The sequence below is a fragment of the Ranitomeya variabilis genome, chromosome 4 (genome assembly GCF_051348905.1).
Source record: "Ranitomeya variabilis isolate aRanVar5 chromosome 4, aRanVar5.hap1, whole genome shotgun sequence".
Lineage (NCBI taxonomy): Eukaryota > Metazoa > Chordata > Amphibia > Anura > Dendrobatidae > Ranitomeya > Ranitomeya variabilis.
Window position 1 is genome coordinate 461371151 of NC_135235.1, and position 23310 is coordinate 461394460.

Sequence of the window (23310 nt, forward strand, 5' to 3'; positions counted from 1 at the left end):
CTCACCCATGAGTCCCTTAAAGGGTTTATCCAAGACAGGTTTTTTTTTTATAAACTATGGACCTGAAAAATAAAAGACAGGTCAGTGCTACTTACCTGCCTGTTGTGCCTGGCTCCGATCTCTGCTGGCTCAGTAGTCACAGACCGCACCTGCCAGCCATTTACAGTAGCTACTTCCACTGATGTCATATCCACAGAACAACGGCTTCTTTTCTGCTCCGCTCTGTTGGCGTGGCATGACTGTCAACATCCTGCTAATTGATAGCCTGCTCTCTGCTCCCTCTGTGATGCTGGCTGTCAATTCGCATGATGGCGACAGTCATGCCATGTTGACAGAGGAGCCCAGAAGAGGAAGAGCTGCTCTATTGACATGGAGCAGCTGAATCGCCAGCAGGAGCAGTCCTTGGCCGCTCTGATCCGGCACCAGGTAGAACAGGCAGCCATTTACGGTAACAGCTACCTGCCTGTTAGTTTTTAGGCCCAAAGTAGAAAAGTCCTGGACGAACCCTTTAATGAATGAGGGTTTCTGTGACCATTTGCCACAGTTCATGGCTGATTTCTGGGGGTCCCAGCAGCAGGATATCCTCTCATTACCTCATTTGTAATAAAATGTCCAGAGCCAGACCCCTTTTAATCTATCTGGATATGTTCTGATCCCAGATTCTATAAACTATTTAGCATTCTGCGCCTTTTCCACATCCGGGATAGTGCAGACAAGTCGTCCTCACAGTAGCAGACTTCATGTTGTCAGATGATTTGAAAGTATAATGTAGTTTTTCTTCTTGGAGTGAAATGGCGAAGAATGATTTCCATTTTAATGAAGCCAAGTTCAGATCAACATGGCATATTTGGTATCATCAAACTTTAACTTTCACAATAGATCTGTATATGCTGTTATTTCAGAATCATGTCAACCCAGCTATGGATTTCATTCAGACACCCCCTGGCATGCTGGCTCTGGACAACATGCGGTATCTGGCAAAGTTTCATCAGGACACCTACGTTAGGGTAAGTTCCCTTAATGGTGACCATTTTTCTCCCCAAACTGGAGCCTTTATAGAGAGCTTAGCTACTTTTGGCAAATTTCCAGTATACTGTAAACCTTTTGTGTTAAGTGCTAGAACACTATCAAATTACCTCAGGCCCCCTGAATAGAACTATAAACATTGGACAAGGCACTCTCCCTATCCAAAGTATTCGAGGAAGTCACATAATTTACCCGTGTCCACTTTCTCGGCTGTCTTCCTACTTTGTCCCCTTCTGCGCGGACTCAGAACACATGCAATGTATGCACAATTACAGGCAGTAAAATATCCTGTATCTGCAAGGATACAGCTAAGGAGTTGGTCGTGTGGGTAAAGCACAGTTTTAAAGGGTCATCCACTACTCACCTCCTGCAGCGGATCCATCCTAGTAATGTTGGCACTGAGATTCATGTGACACTGTACTGCCAGGTGAATACTGAAATCGGCAGCTGCTAATGTGCAGTTCTCACACTTCCTTCTGACGTCTAAGTTTTGTTCAAAGTAGAGAAGCAGCCCATTAGTGAGCTCTGGTAGCCTGCAGTGCTCATGTGGTGGGAGATACCTGGATGAAGCTGGGCTATTGGTCAATATGCTCACACAAAGCTGTAGTCACAAGTAATGAAGACAATAGCAACTCTTATGGGTTAAGGAATCAAAAAATGTATTTGTACCTGAGAACAGATATATTTTTAAGTCAGGGATAGAAGGTTATGCAATATGTGAAATCTCAGCTTGCAGACCAACAGAGCAGTTCTTCAGTCTTCTCTGGGAACTGCTAAATTGGCTACAAAGCTGTGATTGACCGTGCCTAAGATGAAAGGGTGAAAGTGCATGTCCCCAGTTAAGACTCTGCTTGAAGTGTAACTGGGTGTTTCTTCAGAGATTTTGGTGTGTGTGGCCTAGCGCAGCATGTAATCAGACACCGCATAGAGAACTCCCGTCGAGAACCCAATAAATTACCCCGTTCCCTGCTTTTCAAAGCTCACCAAATATAGCTGGAGAAGGTGGTATGAACGTCCCTGGAGGCTAGGGAACTGCTTTTCAGAGCATCAAGACAGCTGTATTAACCCGCAAATGGCAGAAGAACCTCGGGGTCGGGATAAGTGTACATATCCAAGATGGCGCCGACGCCTTGGTTGCGTCCAATCAAACTGATGCAGCCCTTGCAAAAAGGCTGGAAGTGATCAGGGTCATTTGGATTGTCATTATGATTTAAAAAGAGAAAACACAGTTTGACAATAAATGGCTTCACCCAACCACTAACCATGAGTAGAGAAAAAGTTTTGGTGTTATCATTCATATTCTCTGAAAAAAAAGGCCAAGAAAGCAAAAATTCTGCAGGGGTATGTAAACTTTTGAGCACAACTATACGTACCGTTCAAAAGTTTAGGGTCAGTTAGAAATGTCCCTATTTTTTAAAGAAAAGCACAGTTTTTTCCAATGGAGCTGACATTAAATGATTCAGAAATACACTCTATACATTGTTAATGTGGTAAATGACTATTCTAGCTGCAAATGTCTGGTTGGCAATGCAATATGTTCATAGGTGTATAGAGGCCCATTTCCAACAACCCTCACTCCAATGTTCTTATGGTACTTTGTGTTTGTTAACTGTGTAAGAAGGCTAATGGATGGTTAGAAAACCCTTGAAAACCCTTGTGCAAGCATGTTAGCACAGCTGAAAACAGTTTGGCTAATTAGAGAATCTATAAATCTGACCTTCCTTTGAGCTAGTTGAGAATCAGGAGCATTACATTTGTCGGTTCCACTAAGCTCTCAAAATGGCCAAAACAAAAGAACTTTCATGTGAAACTCAACAGTCTATTCTTGTTCTTAGAAATGAAGGCTATTCCATGATGCGAGAAATTGCCAAGAAACTGAAGATTTCCTACAACAGTGTGTACTACTCCCTTCAGAGGAGAGCACAAACAGGCTCTAACCAGAGTAGAAAGAGAAGTGGGAGGCCCCCGCTGCACAACTGAGCAATAAGACAAGTACATTACAGTCTGTAGTTTGAGAAATCGATGCCTCACAGGTCCTCAACTGGCAGCTTCATAAAATAGTGCACGCAAAACGCCAGTGTCATCGTCTACAGTGAAGAGGCGACGCCGGGATGCTGGCATTCAGTGCAGAGTGGCAAAGAAAAAGCCATATCTGAGCAGGAGGGCAGGGAGCTCTGTCAATAGTCTCCTTGTTCCATCCATTTCGGCATCAGGATTCTCGGGAAGATGGCAGCCGCAATGGAAGCAATTCCGTTTGAGCAACTGCATCTTCGTTGCCTACAACACGCACTTTATGGACGCATGGGACAAGAGTCCCTTTTCCCTGGATCAACCGTGTCGACTGACCTCTCGGGTCAAACAGGCACTCCAGTGGTGGACACTCCGTTCCTCCCTCCTCCAAGGGAAGTCCTTTCTCCCGGTCCATTGGCTAGTGGTCACTACCAACGCCAGCCTCCTCAGCTGGGGAGCGGTTTTTCGTCATCACACTGCCATGGGGAGTTGGTGTCCTCAGGAGTCTTGTCTTCCCATCAATGTCCTGGAGATCCAAGCGATATGGCTGTCCCTGCGGCAGTTTCATCATCTCCTAACAGGCCGCCCCATCCGTATCCAGTGGGACAATGCCACAGCTGTGGCCTATATCAATCATCGAGGCACTTGCAGCAAAGCTGCAATGTGCGAGGTGGAACACATCCTTCGCTGGGCCGAAAGGAACCACTCAGTCATATCGGCCATTCACATTCCAGGAGTGGAAAATTGACCCGCGGATTTCCTCAGCCGTCAAGGCCTGGCCTCGGGAGAGTGGTCTCTCCATCAGGAAAATTTCCAGCAGATCTGCCTTCGCTGGGGGACTCCGGACGTAGACCTGATGGCTTTTTGGTTCAATGCCAAGATACCTGAGTTTGTGGCCCGATCCCGGGATCCGAGAGCCATCATGGTGGACTCGCTGGTCGTCCCCTGGAGTCGCTTGCGTCTTCCTTATCTGTTCCCCCCCCTTACCCTTGCTTCCGAAGGTCATCAGGAAGATAAAGGCGGAGGAGGTATTGGTGATTCTCATTGCTCCAGATTGGCCACGCCGAGCGTGGTATGCGGGGCTGGTCCAACTGGTCGCAGACATTCCTTGGCGACTTTCAGATCAACCGGATCTGCTTTCTCAGGGTCCGATTTACCACCAGAACTCAGGGGCTCTGTGTTTGACGGCTTGGCTGTTGAATCCTGGGTTCTGACCCAAGCGGGTTTTTCCTGCAAGGTAGTTTCTACCTTTCTGGGAAATATGCAAATAGGTGGCACTAGAGTTCTAGTCCTCTTCCTCTCTGAAGAGACAATTTGCATATTTCCAAGTGGAGCATTGCGGCTTTAAGTCTCCTCACCTCGACATGCTTAACATGTCACTCTCCGCAAGGAGAAACGATACTTCTGAAAACCAGTTATTGATACTTTTGGCAGTGTGGACAGGTGTCAAGTCCTGCAGGAAAATGATATTTCCATCTCCAGAAAGCTTGTTGGCAGTGATCAGTGGTCCAAGCATGAAGTGCTCTAAAATTTCCTGGTAGACAGCTGCGCTGACTTTGGTCTTGATAAGACACACTGGACCTACACCAGCAGATGACATGGCTCCCCAAACCATCACTGATTGTGGAAACTTCACACTAGACCTCAAGCAGCTTGGATTGTGTGTCTCTCCACTCTTCCTCCAGACTCTGGGACCTTGATTTCCAAATGAAATGCAAAATTTACTTTCATCTGAAAACCACACCTTTGGACCACTGAGCAACAGTCCAGTTCTTTTTCTCCTTGGCCCAGGTAAGATGCTTCTGGCGTTTGTCTATTGGTCACGAGTGGCTTGAAACAAGGAATGCGACACTTGTAGCCCATGTCCTGGATACATCTGTGTATGGTGGCTCTTGAAGAAATTACTCCAGCAGCAGTCCACTCCTTGTGAATCTCCCCCAAATTTTTTCTTAACAATCCTTTTTGAGGTTGCGGTTAAACCCGGTTGCTTGTGCACCTTTTTCTACCACACTTTTTCCTTCCACTAAATTTTCTATTAATATTCTTTAGCAATGACCTTTTGTGGCTTACTCTCCTTGTAGAGTGTGTCAATGACTGCCTTCTGGACATCTGTCAAATCAGTCTTCCCCATGATTGTGGATCCTACTGAAACAGACTAAGGGACCTTTTTAAACGCTTAAGAAGCCTTTGCAGGTGTTTTTTTGTTAATTATTCTAATTCACTGAGACAATGACTTATGCGCTTTCAATGGCTGTAAGCCATAATCATCAACATTAACCGAAATAAACACGTGAAATAGATCTGTTTGTAATGACTCTATATGAGTTTCACTTTTTGTATTGAAGAACTGAAATAAATTAACTTTTTGATAATATTCTAATTTAGTGAGAAGCACCCTGTGTATATCCAGCATTCTGGCATACATGTCCCTTATCTCAAGCCCCATCCTCGTATATATGTCCCCTGTTCTGCCGCTGTTCTTTAAAGCATGGAAACAAATGAATTATTATATTCACCTCCCATTTGCTCCCACACTGCGCTGCATCCTCTTCTGAAGCCGGCAGCTGACATGAGAGTGCAAGCAACAGTAGCGCATGACATCACTGCCATGCGCCCCCAGTCACATGCATGCCAACGTCCGCTGCTGGCTTCTGACTGGCCGGCAGCATGTATTGCTGCACGGACCCAATGGGTTTGTGCGCCGTAATATTCTTCCGAGGATGTATATCCCTCACCCGGATGTGTCCGGTTGCGGCCTCTGTGCTCGTTACATTCTGAGCTTCCAGCAGACCCTAGTGTGCAGCCTTCTCTAGGCAGATGCTCTATACAACAGGCCTCAGAGACTATGGACTCAAATGAACCATTTAGGACCTGTTTGTAGTGGTGACTGTCTGTAAGTCCACATTAACTCCTCTAACTCAGCAAATGGGAAGTTTAAAGGAGGATATATCCAACATAAAATCAGAGCTGAAAAGAGTCACTCAAAAAACCAGTGCCCTAGAAGAAAGCGTGAGTACTAACAAAGATTATCTTCTGGGCTTGAAAAGGTGCAAACAAGGGCAGTTCGATTTATCTCTGAATTGGTTGCTAAGACAGATCACCTTGAAAACCATCTAAGAAGAAATAACCGAAGAATCATAGATATAGGCAGGGTCTCTTTGAGCTGAGGTAATAAGTGATAACAAATGCCCTACTGTCTCCCCTTCATCAAACAATGTTAACCTTTAAAAGGATCTGTTTTGTTCCGTTTTTTTGCAGGAGCTTCTGAGTGGCAATTTCAGGTGATTTTCAGTGTTAAGTTCTTAGAAAATTGCCTGGCCTGCATTTTTAGTTTTGCTCCTTGCTATTTCTTTAATAAATAAGTCCAGTACCGTATATATGCTTTCATAGACTCCCATACCATCAGGACATACAGTTGTGGCCAAAAGTATTGACACTCCTGCAATTCTGTCAGATAATACTCAGTTTCTTCCTGAAAATGATTGCAATCACAAATTCTTTGTTATTATTATCTTCATTTAATTTATGTTAAATGAAAAACCACAAAAGAGACTGAAGCAAAAAGCAAAACATTGATCATTTCACACAAAACTCTAAAAATGGGCCAGACAAAAGTATTGGCACCCTCAGCCTAATACTTGGTTGCACAACCTTTAGACAAAATAACTGTGACCAACCGCGTCCGGTAACCATCAATGAGTTTCTTACAATGCTCTGCTGGAATTTTAGACCATTCTTCTTTGGCAAACTGCTCCAGGTCCCTGATATTTGAAGGGTGCCTTCTCCAAACTGCCATTTTTAGATCTCTCCACAGGTGTTCTATGGGATTCAGGTCTGGACTCATTGCTGGCCACCTTAGAAGTCTCCAGTGCTTTCCCTCAAACCATTTTCTAGTGCTTTTTGAAGTGTGTTTTGGGTCATTGTCCTGCTGGAAGACCCATGACCTCTGAGGGAGACCCAGCTTTCTCACACTGGGCCCTACATTATGCTGCAGAATTTGTTGGTAGTCTTCTGACTTCATAATGCCATGCACACGGTCAAGCAGTCCAGTGCCAGAGGCAGCAAGGCAGCCCCAAAACATCAGGGAACCTCCGCCATGTTTGACTGTAGGGACCGTGTTATTTTCTTTGAATGCCTCTTTTTTTCTCCTGTAAACTCTATGTTGATGCCTTTGCCCAAAAAGCTCTACTTTTGTCTCATCTGACCAGAGAACATTCTTCCAAAACGTTTTAGACTTTTTCAGGTAAGTTTTGGCAAACTCCAGCCTGGCTTTTTTATGTCTCGGGGTAAGAAGTGGGGTCTTCCTGGGTCTCCTACCATACAGTCCCTTTTGATTCAGACACCGACGGATAGTAGGGGTTGACACTGTTGTACCCTCGGACTGCAGGGCAGCTTGAACTTGTTTAGATGTTAGTCGGGGTTCTTTATCCAACATCCGCACAATCTTGCTTTGAAATCTCAAGACAATTTTTCTTTTCCGTCCACATCTAGGGAGGTTAGCCACAGTGCCATGGGCTTTAAACTTCTTGATGACACTGCGCACGGTAGACACAGGAACATTCAGGTCTTTGGAGATGGACTTGTTGCCTTGAGATTGCTCATGCTTCCTCACAATTTGGTTTCTCAAGTCCTCAGACAGTTCTTTGGTCTTCTTTCTTTTCTCCATGCTCAATGTGGTACACACAAGGACACAGGACAGAGGTTGAGTCAACTTTAATCCATGTCAACTGGCTGCAAGTGTGATTTAGTTATTGCCAACACCTGTTAGGTGCCACAGGTAAGTTACAGGTGCTGTTAATTACACAAATTAGAGAAGCATCACATGATTTTTCCAACAGTGCCAATACTTTTGTCCACCCCTTTTATGTTTGGTGTGGAATTATATCCAATTTGGCTTTAGGACAATTCTTTTTGTGTTTTTTCATTTAAGATAAATTAAATGAAGATAATAATACCAAAGAAATTGTGTTTGCAATCATTTTCAGGAAGAAACTGAGTATTATCTGACAGAATTGCAGGGGTGTCAATACTTTTGGCCACAACTGTACGCTGTCCTTTTGTTAAGTTGATGGAAGCTGTCACCAGAAATAACGTTGAACTGCAGATATGGAGTTAATCTGCAGGTTAACAGCGTTATGATGTTGCCTGGTGCCTGCACGTAGCCGAATGCAGCGGGTAGAAAATATTCTGTATTCTCCCTGCCTGCATTAGGTATTCAGTCATGGAGGTGGGGCCGGCTCTGGTTCAGTAACGCTCTGAGTATACAGAGCGGCCGCTGTTACCGTGCCCCCAGCCCTGACTGACTGCCAGCCTCAATGTAGAGCGAGCGCCAGTCAGGACCGTGGGCGCAGTTATGAGCTCAGCTTCTACATTCTCAAGGGACCTTAACCCTATTGAGTGAAACACGAAGTGGACTATGGTCCAAAATAACCCTAAATAAGAATTGGACGCCCTCAACCAAACTTTCTATTAAGGTATCATGGACATTATGGTATTACAGTGCTAAATCTATATTGGATCGAGTTATGGGTTGAGGAATAACAAGCATTGGTATACATCAGCTAAACTATTTCTCCACTGAATTTTTTTCCCGTTTTCTAGTACACTATCTGCAGAATGAATGAGGTCATTCAAAAGTGCAACTCGTCCCGCAAAAAACAAGCCCTCATACGGCCATATAGCTGCTAGAAATAAAAAAGAGTTATGGCTCTTGGAAAAAGGGGAGGAAAAATTAAAAACTGGAAAAATCGCCCTAGGATGAATGGGTTAAAGCAGGCAATAGAACTGTTCTGGGGAGAAAGTAGGAATTACATGCCTTCTGGGTAGTGGGTTTAAATGTTATTGAATTGGCATATACACTATGTTCCAAATTATTATGCAACTGACATTTTTATCGGATTTTCCTAAATGGTTGGTGCAAATGACAGTCAGTCTAATAAAAGTAATCACCCGTTAGAGTATACATCGAATTTTATTGAAGAAACCTCCCAATGATAACAGTATAATCTCCAAAATGAATAAAAACTTAAAATGAACTGTTCCAAAATATGAGGCACAGTAGAATTTCTAAACATTTAATATGTTTTAAAGAACTGAAAATGCTCATTTGTGGAATTAGCAGCATTAGGAGGTCACATTCACTGAATAAAAAATCTATTTAACTCCAAAACATCCTAACAGGCCAAGTTACATGATAACATAGGAGCCTTCTTTGATATCACCTTCACAATTCTTGCATCCATTGAACTTGTGAGTTTTTGGAGAGTTTCTGCTTGTATTTCTTCCCTCCCTGAGCTGCTGGTTTGATGTGAATGGCCTCCCACCCTCATAGATCTTTTGCTTGATGATATACCAAAGGTTCTCTATAGGGTTGAGGTCAGGGGAAGATGGTGGCCACACCATGAGTTTATCTCCTTTTATGCCCATAGCAGCCAATGAGGTATTCTTTGCAGCATGAGATGGTGCATTGTCATGCATGAAGATGATTTTGCTCCTTAGGCACATTTTTGCTTTTTATACCATGGAGGAAAGTTGTCAGTCAGAAACTCTATATACTTTGCGGAGGTCATTTTCACACCTTCAGGAACCTTAAAGGACCCTACAAGCTGTTTCTCCATGATTCCGGCCCAAAACATGACTCCTCCACGTCCTTGCTGACGTTGCAGCCTTGTTAGGACATGGTGACATCCACCAACCATCCACTGCTCCATCCATCTGGACCATCCAGGGTTGCTCAACGCTTATCAGTAAACAAGACTGTTTGGAAATTTAGTCTTCATGTATGTGTGGGCCCAATACAACCATTTCTGCTTGTGAACACTGTTTAAGGGTGGCCGAATAGTAGGTTTATGCACCACAACAAGCCTTTGAAGGAGCCTACACCTTGAGGTTCAAGGGACTCCAGAGGCACCAGCAACTTCAAATAACTGTTTGCTGCTTTGTAATGGTATTTTAGCAGCTGCTCTCTTAATCCGATGAACTTGCCTGGCAGAAATCTTCCTCATTATGCCTTTATCAGCATAAACATATCTGTGCTCAGATACAGCCACAAATCTCTTAACACTACGATGATCACGCTTAAGTTTTCGGGAAATTTCTAATGTTTTCATCCCTTCACCAAGGCGTTGCATTATTTGATGCTTTTCGGCAGCAGAGAGATCCTTTTTCTTTCCCATGTTACTTGAAAACTGTGGCCTGCTTAATAATGTGGAACATCATTTTTAAGTAGTTTTCCTTTAATTAGAATCATCTGGAAAACCAATTATCACATGTGTTTAAGATTGAATTCAGTGATACATAGAGCCCTGAGACACAATACCATCCACGAGTTTATTTGAAAAACAAAATTAAATCTTTATCACACTTAAATCCAATTTGCATAATAATTTGGAACACAGTGTATATGTATAATGCCTAAGACCCTGTAATTTATATACTGCCCTATGTTGAGGGGCTGCGCACAGGGGATGTAAACAAAATTGCCATTGCCCGGCTACTTTACGAAGCCAGGAAGCCGATTGCTAAACACTGGATCTCTGCAAGCCCTCCATATCGAAAGGAACATATCAAGCAGGTTAATTCCTGTATGCAAAAGGAGAAGGGAATATATCTTAAGAGAAATAGAAGTATGTACTTCTCTAAACTGTTGTCTCTATGACAGGGTATGTAGGTAACAAATGTGTATTTCGCTATGTACGACAGCACCTTATTGTTTATAATCTGTAATTTCAACTTGATCAAACAAGTGGTGCTTGGTTTTCCTATGTAAATCTAATCGCTGGATGCACAGTTAGAATTTTTACACTTTATTTGCCTTCAATATTTCATGGTGTTTTATGTGTAGGGGGAAGTCGGGTGACGGAGGGTTTAACGGGTGGGGGTTGGGAGGGTCAGTATTTGCATAATTTTTTTTTTTTTTTTTTTTTCTGTTTTCTTTTCCTGTTATTGTTTATTTGAAAATCAGTGAAGATGTACCTGATTTAAAAAAAAACAGATTTCACATACTATGTATCTAAAGCAGCTAGTGTATCTTTTCAATTAAGTGATGCAGCACAAAACGGATAATGTCAGCAGAATTCGGGGAGCTTAGGGATTTTTACAAGCTATTTAGCTCAATTTTTTGAGCAAGTGACAGGTCCTCTTTGGAAGTTATCTCCTATCCCATGGATACGGGATAACATCACAATGAGCAGCCAAGTTCAGCGTTCAGCTACCTCCGGCAGTCTCTTTAGGAATGAGTGGAGCGACAAAATATGACCAACCACCTCTCCATTCTGAAGAGCACCTGTTTCTCGGTTCAGTCGAGGTACCAGTGGCTGGAGAGTTATCTCCTGTTCCATGTATGAGGGTATAACTTTCAAACTTTAGAGTACCCCTTTAATTGCAGTCATGCTGAAATCCAGGTTTTCATTTTAAAATATTCAGAGGGGATATACAACGGTGAAAAATCCCGCATCAAAAAAATATCTTTCTCGCCTCATTGGGGGACACAAGTAACCAGATATCTTTTATGTGTAAATCTATGGGACTGATTCATCAGTCAGAAATCTGTCATAAACTGTGTGCTGTTTGAAGAGTTTTGCAATTTTCCTTTTTTATTTCTACCTTTTGGCCATGTTCACTTCACATCACATTTTAGCCACACGTAGTGGCTCTGTGAGGGCTTCTATCTGAAACGTTGAAAAATGGGGTTCAGGTGTGTTTGTCAACAGGACCACTGACTAAAACGAAGCAGATGGAATCACTTTGTGCTGTCTGACATAATTTTTGCCTTTTTTGAAGGGAGCACAAAAACATAGCCATGTTTTTGTGCCCATTTTAGAAAGATATAAAAAACAGTGCATGCATACCACTATAAGATCCCAATACCCTGTGTATGATATCACTGTGCTGTACATTTGGGACTGTCTTTCAAGAAACTAATCAGTATACCAGTATATGGAGCATCATCAGTACAGAAAATAATTACTGGACCCGTGATGGGAAATCCAATGACAGTCTGTTTACAAAGGGCAGGTATGCAAGAACATATCCTTATTTTAGGGAATTGTGAGGGTGAAATTGCAATCGTGGGAAATCCCTTGATATTTACATATTTTGTTGTATTTCATACTATTGTCTTACTTTTCTACCTATATTCATTCTTATTCTGTGTTCTGCAGATTGTCCTGGAGAACAGTAGTAGAGAAGATAAGCACGAATGTCCTTTTGGACGCAGCGCCATAGAACTGACCAAAATGTTATGTGAAATTCTGCAGGTTGGAGAACTACGTAAGTAAAATACCAATTCTGGAGCATTTTTTTCTTACAACTCAGCACTGTCACTTGTCTGGTAAGGACCATTTAGGCTATGTGCACACGTTCAGGATTTCTTGCAGAAAATTCCTGAGAAAAACCTGAAATTTTCTGCAAGAAATCTGCATGCGTTTTTGCCATGTTTTTGGTGTGTTTTTTTCCGGACATTTCCCAATGCATTTTATAGTGGGAAATCCGCAAAAAAAACGCAAAATTAATGAACATGCTGCGTTTTTTACCGCGATGCGTTTTTTTCGCGGAAAAAAACGCATAATGTGCACAAAAATTGTGGAATTCATTCTAAATGGTGGGATGCATATTGTATGCTGTTTTTTGCGGTTTTATAGCATTTTTATCGCGAAAAAACACAAAAAAACCACAAAAAATCAGCAACGAGTGCACACAGCCTTAGAAGGACTGATTTTGGCCATTAACAAGCCTCGATCGTCGATATAGAACATGATTGTTTGTTCGACTATAATCCTGCTGAAATCTTACTGACATAAAGAATACCATGCTGCCATATCATTTTAACTTTATAATGAACGTCTTACAAACAATACCCAAGACAAACAATAGTTAAATTGCGTTTATTTTCACGGCTTCCAGCTGCTTGGAATTTTTTGCCAACTTTTCTGTACATTACTGTCATATTGCCACATGTATTAACAAGTGTTACATCCCCATTAGTTTTCATAGTCCCATTAAATGAGTGCCAATCATCTTCTATATCTATATCGATGATCGGGGCTTGTTAATGGCCAAAATCAGTCCTTCTAAATGGTCCTTTATCAGAGATGCAACCTCAGCAAAGAGGGACACAGGACAGGATCTAGACATAATCCATATGCACTGTGATGCAGTTACCCCTGTTACAGGTAGGGGGCGCTGCATGGTCTCCCCAGAATACGCATGGAGGCATATTGAGGCCATAGGAATGCATGGCAATTACAGGCATAACTGTGGTGATGAGACAAAGTCCGGTCATTATTGTGACTGGCCGGTATGTGTGTCGCAGAGGAAGATACTCTACGCTGTCAGCCTGAAGTAAGGTTGTTCAGGGACCTGTAGTCCCACAAGTAATTGTGTTGTTTTAGAGGGAGGCTGGCAGAGCTAGTTTGAGAGCTGGGCTGGTCGAACTAGCCACACACACAAACCACCCATCTATGGGAGTGGTTACAGCTTGATAATGTGACCAGTGTGTTGGTCACATGGTTCCTGTATATGGATCTGAATGCTTCTTGGCTGGAAGATCCTGTGAGAGGAAAGGCCTGGGTGTTGGGAGGTCCAGAGTGGGGACCGGATCCCTGAAGAGCACCTGGTGAGGCTGTGGTCCTGAGAGGCCTGGGTGTTGGGAGGTCCAGAGTGGGGACCGAGTCCCTGAAGAGCACCTGGTGAGGCTGTGGTGTTGAGTGGCCTCTGTGTTGGGAGGTCCTGTGTGTGTGTGTGGACTGGATCCCTGAAGAGCACGAGGTGAGGCCAAGGACCTGCAGATTCGGTGACGGCCACCCTTGGGTGGGTCTGGAACCGACTGGTGTATGCCTGTCAGGCAAGTTGGTGATCCCCGTAAGGCAGCTTTCCCAGGGAGAGAGGACTGACAAGGAGTCAGCAGGTGGAGCAGGAGCTCCTGTAAGGTAACTCTACAGACTGTTGGTGCTTATTTTGTTCTATGAACTGTGCGGTCACCCAAGGCAACTAGCTAGAGGAGGACCAGTGTGTTTAGTTGCCGCAAACTAATGATGTGAAACCTAATGTCATGTCCTGATACAGTGTGTAATGGACTGTTCGTGGTATGGTTTATGACTCTATAATAAACCGCATAGACTGTTATGTCCAAAAAGTGTTCCTGTGTACCTTGAATCCCGTTGCTAAGCGAGTATTCCCCTACCCGTTAGTGAGCGCTATCTCACAGCTCATACAAAGGAAGAAAAGTAAAAACAGGTTGCTACCTCCTCGTCATATAGTAGCTATCATAGATATACATTCAAAGATAGTTCAACCCATGTTACTAATATATTTACCAAGATGTGATTGACAGGGAAAGGCGTGCAGTCCTGCCCGTGACGTTCCTTTCATGCTCTGAAGCAGAGGCATGAAACGCGTGTCGGGGTAGACGGACACAGGACAGGACTGCACGCCTTTCCCTGTCATTCACATCTTGGTAAATATATTAAAAGCATGGGCTCAACTTCTATCTTTGAATGTATATCTATGATAGCTACTATATAACTAGGAGGCATCAACCTGTTGTTGTGATTACATTTCTACCTTTGTATGTGGATATGGATTATGTATAGATCTTGTCATTTGTCCCTCATTGATGAGGTACCTAATTTTATCAGGAAATGTTTTAACCCCTTCCCGACCCATGACGCCACGTAGGCGTCATGAAAGTCGGTGCCAATCCGACCTGTGACGCCTATGTGGCGTCATGGAATGATCGCGTCCCTGCAGATCGGGTGAAAGGGTTAACTCCAATTTCACTGGATCTGCAGGGACAGGGGGAGTGGTACTTCAGCCCAGGGGGGGGGTGGCTTCACCCCCCCCCCCCGTGGCTACGATCGCTCTGATTGGCTGTTTCACTTTCAACAGCCAATCAGAGCGATTTGTAATACTTCACTATGAAAAGTGGTGAAATATTACAATCCAGCCATGGCCGATGCTGTAATATCATCGGCCATGGCTGGAAACCCTGATCTGTACCCCCCACCGCCACCGATCTCCTCCCCAGTTCTCCAACCTGTGCTCCGCTCCCATCCGTAGTCCTGTCCGCTCCCCCCGTGCTCCGATCCCACCCCCCGTGCTCCGATCCCACCCCCCGTGCTCCGATCCCACCCCCCCATGCTCCGATCACCCCCCTCCCCCCCCCCCCGTGCTCCGATCCCACCCGTGCTCCGATCACCCCCCCCCCCCATGCTCCGATTCCCCCCCCCTCATACTTACCGAGCCTCCCGGTGTCCGTCCGTCTTCTCCACGGGCGCCGCCATCTTCCAAAATGGCTACATTTTGATCACTGTGATAAAACCTATCACAGTGATCAAAATAAAAAAAATAGTAAATGAACCCCCCCTTTATCACCCCCATAGGTAGGGACAATAATAAAATAAAGAAAATAAAAAAAAATTCCACTAGGGTTAGAACTAGGGTTAGGGGTAGGGGTAGGGTTAGAACTAGGGTTAGCGTTAGAATTAGGCTATGTGCACACGGTGCGGATTTGGCTACGGATCCGCAGCGGATTGGCCGCTGCGGATTGGTAGCAGTGTTCCATCAGGTTTACAGTACCATGTAAACCTATGGAAAACCAAATCCGCTGTGCCCATGGTGCAGAAAATACCGCCCGGAAATGCTGTGTTGTATTTTCCACAGCATGTCAATTCTTTGTGCGGATTTCGCAGCGTTTTACACCTGTTCCTCAATAGGAATCCGCAGGTGAAATCCGCATAAAAAACACTGTAAATCCGCGGTAAATCCGCAGGTAAAACGCAGTGCCTTTCACCTGCGGATTTTTCAAAAATGGTGCGGAAAAATCTCACACGAATCCGCAACGTGGGCACATAGCCTTAGGGTTGGAATTAGGGCTAGGGTTGGAAATAGGGTTAAGAATAGGCTTGTGGTTAGGGTTAGGGTTAGGGGTGTGTTGGGGTTAAAGTTGGGGTTAGGGTTAGGGTTGGGATTAGGGTTAGGGTTGTGGTTAGGGGTGTGTTGGGGTTAGGGTTGTGATTAGGGTTATGGCTAGAGTAGGGATTAGGGTTAGGGTTGGGGTTAGTGTTGGAGTTAGAATTGAGGGGTTTCCACTGTTTAGGCACATCAGGGGTCTCCAAACGCAACATGACGCCACCATTGATTCCAGCCAATCTTGCGTTCAAAAAGTAAAATGGTGCTCCCTCCTTTCCGAGCCCTGACGTGCCCCCCAAACAGTGGTTTACCCCCACATATGGGGTACCAGCATACTCAGGACAAACTGGGCAACAATTATTGGGGTCCAATTTCTCCTGTTACCCTTGCGAAAATAAAAAATTGCTTGCTAAAACATAATTTTAGAGGAATGAAAAATTATTTTTTATTTTCACGGCTCTGCGTTATAAACTTCTGTGAAGCACTTGGGGGTTCAAAGTGCTCACCACACATCTGGATAAGTTCCTTGGGGGGTCTAGATTCCAAAATGGGTTCACTTGTGGGGGGTTTCTACTGTTTAGGCACATCAGGGGCTCTGCAAATGGAATGTGACGCCCGCAGACCACTCCATCAAAGTCTGCATTTCAAAACGTTACTACTTCCCTTCCGAGCCCCGACTTGTGCCCAAACAGTGGTTTACCCCCACATATGGGGTATCAGTGTACTCAAGACAAACTGGGCAACAACTATTAGGGTCCAATTTCTCCTGTTACCCTTGTGAAAGTCAAATGGCGCACCTTCCCTTCCGAGCCTTGCCGTGCACCCAAACAGTGGTTTACCCCCACATATGAGGTATCGGCGTACTCAGGAGAAATTGCCCAACAAATTTTAGGATCCATTTTATCCTGTTGCCCATGTGAAAATGAAAAAATTGAGACTAAAAGAAATTTTGTGTGAAAAAAAAGTACTTTTTCATTTTTACGGATCAATTTGTAAAGCACCTGAGGGTTTAAAGTGCTCACTATGCTTCTAGATAAGTTCCTTGGGGGGTCTAGTTTCCAAAATGGGGTCACTTGTGGGGGAGCTCCAATGTTTAGGAACACGGGGGCTCTCCAAACGCAACATGGTGTCCGCTAAAGATTGGAGCCAATTTTTCATTCAAAAAGTCAAATGGCGCTCCTTCCCTTCCGAGCCCTGCCGTGCGCCCAAACAGTGGTTTACCCCCACATGTGAGGTATCAGCGTACTCAGGACAAATTGGACAATAACTATCAGGGTCCAGTTTCTCTTTTTACCCTTGGGAAAATAAAAAAATTGTTGCTAAAAGATCATTTTTGTGACTAAAAAGTTAAATGTTCATTTTTTCCTTCCATGTTGCTTCTGCTGCTGTGAAACACCTGAAGGGTTAATAAACTACTTGAATGTGGTTTTGAGCACCTTGAGGGGTGCAGTTTTTAGAATGGTGTCACTTTTGGGCATTTTCTCACATATAGACCCCTCAAAGTTACTTCAAATGTGAGGTGGTCCCTAAAAAAAAATGGTTTTGTAAATTTTGTTCTAAAAATGAGAAATCGTTGGTCAAATTTTAACCCTTATAACTTCCTAGCAAAAAAAAATTTTGTTTCCAAAATTGTGCTGATGTAAAGTAGACATGTGGGAAATGTTATTTATTAACTATTTTGTGTCACATAACTCTCTGGTTTAACGGAATAAAAATTCAAAATTTGAAAATTGTTAAATTTTCACCAAATTTTCGATTTTTTTAGAAATAAACGAAAAAATTATCGGCCTAAATTTACCACTAACATGAAGCCCAATATGTCACGAAAAAATAATCTCAGAATCGCTAGGATCCGTTGAAGCGTTCCTGAGTTATTACCTCATAAAGGGACACTGGTCAGAATTGCAAAAAATGGCCAGGTCATTAAGGTCAAAATAGGCTGGGTCATGAAGGGGTTAATATATTTCAATTATTTTCACTCAACACATCTAACCAGTAATCTTGGGTTGAGATATTTTTTTACATTTGCATATTCTATAGGGTGACTCTATGACCTTTTGGTATAAATATTTGGGCTAATTTTTTATTTGAGTGTGTATAGAGCCTGCATGAAAGCTAACTGGCCAAGAGAAAATGAGGAGCAGAACAGGGTCGGAACAATATTAGGGGACTTACCGTAATTTGAACCTCAGCTCCAGTAGGGGAACCATGAAAGGGCCTTAGATGGCATGGGAGGAATTTGGAAAAGAAGCGGAGACTAGAGGATCTCTGGAAAGGAAAGAGGAAAGCATAAGAAGCCAGAAAAGAAAAGGAAATGGCACCTGGATGAACATGAAAACGCTTGGGTAGCTATGTGCGACTGCAGCATGGGATGTGGGCCAGGAGCCAGAGGAACACAGCCAGATGTGGAGCTACAATCTACTCGACTGTCCTGAATAGATTGCATTAGGAAAAGAAAAGGTCCTGAAATCCAAATGAGTGGATACAGTCTGACCCCTGTCTTTTGTGTTGGGACCACAGAGAGGCCATTCCCCTTTCTTTCACTATCTAGAGAAGATAAGAATTAGCAAAAAAATTCAATAGGCAGAGACCGGTCCAGGCCTCCAGACCTGTATCTGCCTCCTATGTGTCACTAAGCTAAACTGAGTAGCTTGATACCAATAGGTTGGCATAGCCTGCTGAGGATGAACCTGTTTTTTTTTTTAGGTTCTAGTTCTGTTGGCAGCAGTGCACACCCATCGTTTTTTGTGATCCCCAATGAAGCAACCGAGAAAAACAAATTTGATTTTGTTTCCATTTTCTAAGACCCATAACTTTTTCATTTTTTTCATCAATGTAGCTGTATGATAGCCGTTTTTTATTTTAACATGGTAAGCTGTTGTTTTTGTTGTTACCATTTTTGGATCACATAGTGTTTTGATCTTTTTTATACCATTTGAGGGGAAAGTGTGGCAACCAAAGGGTATGTCGCCATTACATTTTTTTGCAGACACTTATCATTAAAAAAAATCCGGGCATGTGAACAGCTTACAGACTTTTAGGCTATGTGCACACGTCAGGATTTCTAGCAGAAATTTTCCTGACAAAAACCGGACATTTCTGCCAGAAATCAGCATGCGTTTTTTTCGCGTTTTTGATGCTTTTTTGTGCGTTTTTTCATGCGTTTTTTCCAAATGCATAGAATTGCGGGAAAAACGCGGAAAATCCGCAAAATTAATGAACATGCTGCTTTTTTTTCCGCGAAAAAAACGCACCATGTGCACAAAACATGCAGAATGCATTCTAAATGATAGGATGCATAATGTATGCGGTTTTAATGAGTTTTTATAGCGTTTTTATCGCGAAAAAACCTGAACGTGTGCACATACCCTTAAGGGGTACATGTTCTATCTGTGAAAATTATTGAATAAGTACGTGAAAAAAGGACGTCTGAATGAGGCCTACGGGAAACATCCTTTTTCTGTATCTAGTCGCCTTTGTTTTTTCTAGTCTTTATAAGCTGAGCGGCTGAATATGGATAGATCGTTGATATGCGTGGATAAGAAAGATACAGACGTGACACTTTACCTCATCTTTTTTTATCTTTGTTATGCAGCCAATGAAGGTCGGAATGATTACCACCCCATGTTCTTTACACATGAGAGGGCATTTGAGGAGTTTTTCTGTATCTGCATCCAGTTACTTAACAAGACATGGAAAGAAATGAGAGCCACTGCGGAGGACTTTAATAAAGTAGGTTGTCCTATTCAGGTCTGTGTTCATATTCCAAGTCATGTTAAAGAGATTGTCCAGTTTAGACCCGAAAATCTTCTGTCAGTGTGCAGACCTGTGAATCCTCACATTGCACACAGTGTAGTGTCACAGTTCTCTGGTGCCAGGAGCCGGCGGTTATGTGATGGCTGGTATGCAATATGCATGTTCCTGGCTACAATCAGAGTATACATGCACAGCTCGCTCAATGCAAGTGCCATACCTGGACAACCACTTTTAAGGCGTATTAATAGGTCAGGGTAGCTATCTCTAGGTGGCACTGGGAGGACCATTTTCTTACTTTCAGAGGATAGCTCACTTGCGTTCTGGAGCATTGCCTGAAGGATTATCTATACCAGCTGGAGCACCCGTACACTCTGCTAGATATGTAAATGAAATACGAAGCAGGTCTTTATAAGACTGTTTGAAGAACAGAAGTAATTTTAGATCAGCCGCAATAATTATATAGTGGTGCTGGTCAATGTAGCTTGTCTGTGGTGTTACTGTGTACATCACATCACAACGTCATTAAGAGTTTTCTCATAACCGTTTAATACCTAACTTGCTGTAAGCGGCTTGTCCGGTCCACCGAAGCTGAAGTAGCGGTACAGTAGCTCCGGTTGAATGTTCTAAAATTCCAGTAAACCAATAGGCTAATGCCAATTTGCCTCCTTAGAAATCGTAGTCCTATTTCAAATTGTCTATTTCATTGTCCTTCCCCTGGTATTTTAGTGGCTGAACGCCCCCCATACAGCAACCTTGGTTAAGGCTTTCAAAATTGTCTGATTTCCTCCACTCTTTTTCAGGTGATGCAGGTAGTGAGGGAGCAGATAACCCGTGCTTTGCCCTCAAAACCCAACTCTTTGGAGCAACTGAAAAACAAGCTTCGTGGTTTGAGTTACACTGAAATTCTTCGTCTGCGCCAGTCTGAGCGTCTGAGCCAGGATGACTTCCAGTCTCCACCCATCGTGTGAGTAACCGATCACTTCTGCTGCTCTGTCCTCATGACATTTCATAGGTATTAAATCTTATTGGCAGATTCTAGAATATTGGGGTTGTCCGCTCTGAAGCCTGTTGAATTGGACTATATTATAGTCTTTAATGCGGTTGTCTAGTACCCCTCTCTTCTTTATCGGAAGGCGATGATGCTGCGTCTGCTCATACCTATAAGGAAACATGCGTCTGATTGTACATTCATGCTGGCAGGGTTATGCAGGTGTGACTTTCCATGTGCCACTCGCCTCCCAAAGCCGAAGTGAGCAATGCTTGACAACCCCTGCAACTCAAGCACAGTGCAGCAAATGGAAAGCAACATATTTACAGAGTTTGTCAAGGATGGGATCCAAATGTCTTTTTTCTCATTTAGTGAGTTACGGGAGAAAATCCAACCAGAAATTTTGGAATTAATCAAACAGCAGCGACTGAACCGTTTATGTGAAGGAAGCAGCTTCCGCAAAGTAGGCAACCGCCGGAGGCAAGGTAATTGGAAATGTCAAATCCAGATTTATTAACTCCATATTTGACAGGTTTTTTGGGGGCTATTGGCTAATGACTACTTTTGTTACAGAGAGGTTTTGGTTCTGCCGTTTGGCCTTAAATCATAAGGTTCTGCACTACGGAGACTTAGAGGAGAATGCACAAGGAGAGGTGCCATATGAATCTCTGCAGGAGAAGAGTAAGACTCCGGAAAGGCTGGTTTGCTTAGATCAGAAGTGTTCATCATATTCTCACTAATATGGTTTTCCTTGCAGTCCCAGTTGCTGATATTAAGGCTGTGCTCACAGGAAAGGACTGCCCGCACATGAAGGAAAAGAGTGCCCTGAAGCAGAATAAGGTGGCTGCTGCTGTATAGTTATACATTTGGACTTTCTTGCTTTAGGCCAAGTTCTCACACACATTTTTGCAACATCACTTTATTCCCTTTTTGTAGGAGGTGTTGGAATTGGCTTTCTCCATCGTGTACGATCCGGACGAGACGTTAAACTTCATTGCACCAAATAAATATGAGGTAAGTGGTTGTGTCTTGACTCTTCAATTAAAGAGATTTATCCACCATATTCATGCCAAAAACGTCTGATTGGCGTCTAACCTATGGAAAATGGTGGTCCCCTGGCTTGCTCCTCTGCTGTTATAGGAGGTCTACAACTATTGTGACTGTCATTTCATCATATATGCTTGGCTGTTTCACTAACTTCTATAGACCTGGAAAGCACTGTGCACGTTTGTCTACCTTTCTCTTTAGTCCTCTCTGTAGACAGAGACTGGAGGTTATCTTGGCTTGAAAAATAGGAGTCCTGAAATCCGTTTTCCCAATAATTGGACTGCCTTTTTTATACCCATTTTTAGAATTGTTTTGTGACAAAATATGTGACCTTTCAACTCTCGTTCTCACTAGTACTGCATCTGGATTGATGGAGTGAATGCTCTCCTGGGCAGAGAGATGAGCAGTGAGCTGACCCGCAGTGACATGGACACTTTGCTGAGTATGGAGATGAAACTGCGTTTGCTGGATCTGGAGAACATACAGATTCCTGAGGTGCCTCCTCCAATCCCCAAAGAGCCCAGCAGTTATGACTTTGTCTACCACTATGGCTGATCCGGACCACAGCATGGAGGACGTCCACACCTATGTAGGGAGACACCTCTCATTAACAAGCTGTGTTACACACCAGGTCTGCCCTGAGGGAGGGGGGCTTATGTATTACAGATCCATGCCCACCACCCAGCTACAGGCCCAGTCCTCAGAAGAGCTCCCATTGGACAGATGTCTGCAGAAGAGCAGTGAGGGTCTTCCATGAAATTCTGGGTTACAGTTCCCAACTACCAGCTGCCCTGTTTCTCCAGCTCCATTTTCTACTAGGTACTGAAAGATGCTGCTTGTTCTATGGTCAGTAGTTCTGTAGGGTCCAAATCGGTTGAATTCCATATTTGCCTTAATATTAGAGATTGCTTATCCAATCAGATTGCTGCTCCCTATCATCCCCTCCATAATGGAGTGTGGCACAATCACAGGCATTTGTGCACAATGCGCTTCGTCAAAGCACAATCGGTTCTCCTCTTTCATTTTGCCAGTGAGGCATTTTCTGTCTTGTACCAGGATTTCAGCGAGCCTTTCATTTTATTGTCATACCTTCCTCTTTGTTAAGAAGTTGGTGCAAACATGGAGGACTTTTTCATTTCTGTACAAAAGCCTTCTTCACGAGGTACGAATCTCATCCCATAAACCTGTAAATGACCAATGGGATGGTGAATTTGAATGTTTGGGGATATGTCAAGGTACAGGAGGCTGACATCCAAAATAATATGTAATGTAATGTTACTAATAAATCATTGACTGACATGTGAGTCTCCATGTTATTGGCGCTCTGTAAGTCCATCAGAAGTACACCTCCAGGTTATTCCCAGTTATGTCAGCACCACTGTAAAGAAATAAGAAGACATAGATTGCATTAAGAATATGTATTCACAACATGCCAGTATATAAGTATTGTGGGTGGTAGATGCATGTATTTTCTAATGAAGCTAGAAAAGATTTACAGTAAAATTTCTATTATGTCTCCATTGACTATGTGCTGCCAAGAACAATGGTTTGTAAGCAGACGTAAAAATAAGTGC

General features: G+C 43.4%; 1 protein-coding gene across 4 annotated transcripts in view; it reads left to right on the forward strand.

The window, feature by feature from the left end:
- ELMO2 (engulfment and cell motility 2) overlaps positions 1 to 23035 on the forward strand; it is a 69862-nt gene extending 46827 nt beyond the window's left edge. For all 4 annotated transcript variants that reach the window (XM_077251664.1, XM_077251666.1, XM_077251665.1 and 1 more), the window contains 9 exons: positions 903 to 1007; positions 12198 to 12306; positions 19541 to 19677; positions 20502 to 20665; positions 21062 to 21174; positions 21263 to 21370; positions 21447 to 21529; positions 21626 to 21703; positions 22091 to 23035. In XM_077251664.1, coding sequence (XP_077107779.1) covers positions 903 to 1007; positions 12198 to 12306; positions 19541 to 19677; positions 20502 to 20665; positions 21062 to 21174; positions 21263 to 21370; positions 21447 to 21529; positions 21626 to 21703; positions 22091 to 22291 — 1098 coding nt within the window. In that variant the 3' untranslated portion in view covers positions 22292 to 23035. The remainder of the gene's footprint in view (positions 1 to 902; positions 1008 to 12197; positions 12307 to 19540; positions 19678 to 20501; positions 20666 to 21061; positions 21175 to 21262; positions 21371 to 21446; positions 21530 to 21625; positions 21704 to 22090) is intronic.
- The last annotated feature ends 275 nt before the right edge of the window (positions 23036 to 23310 follow it).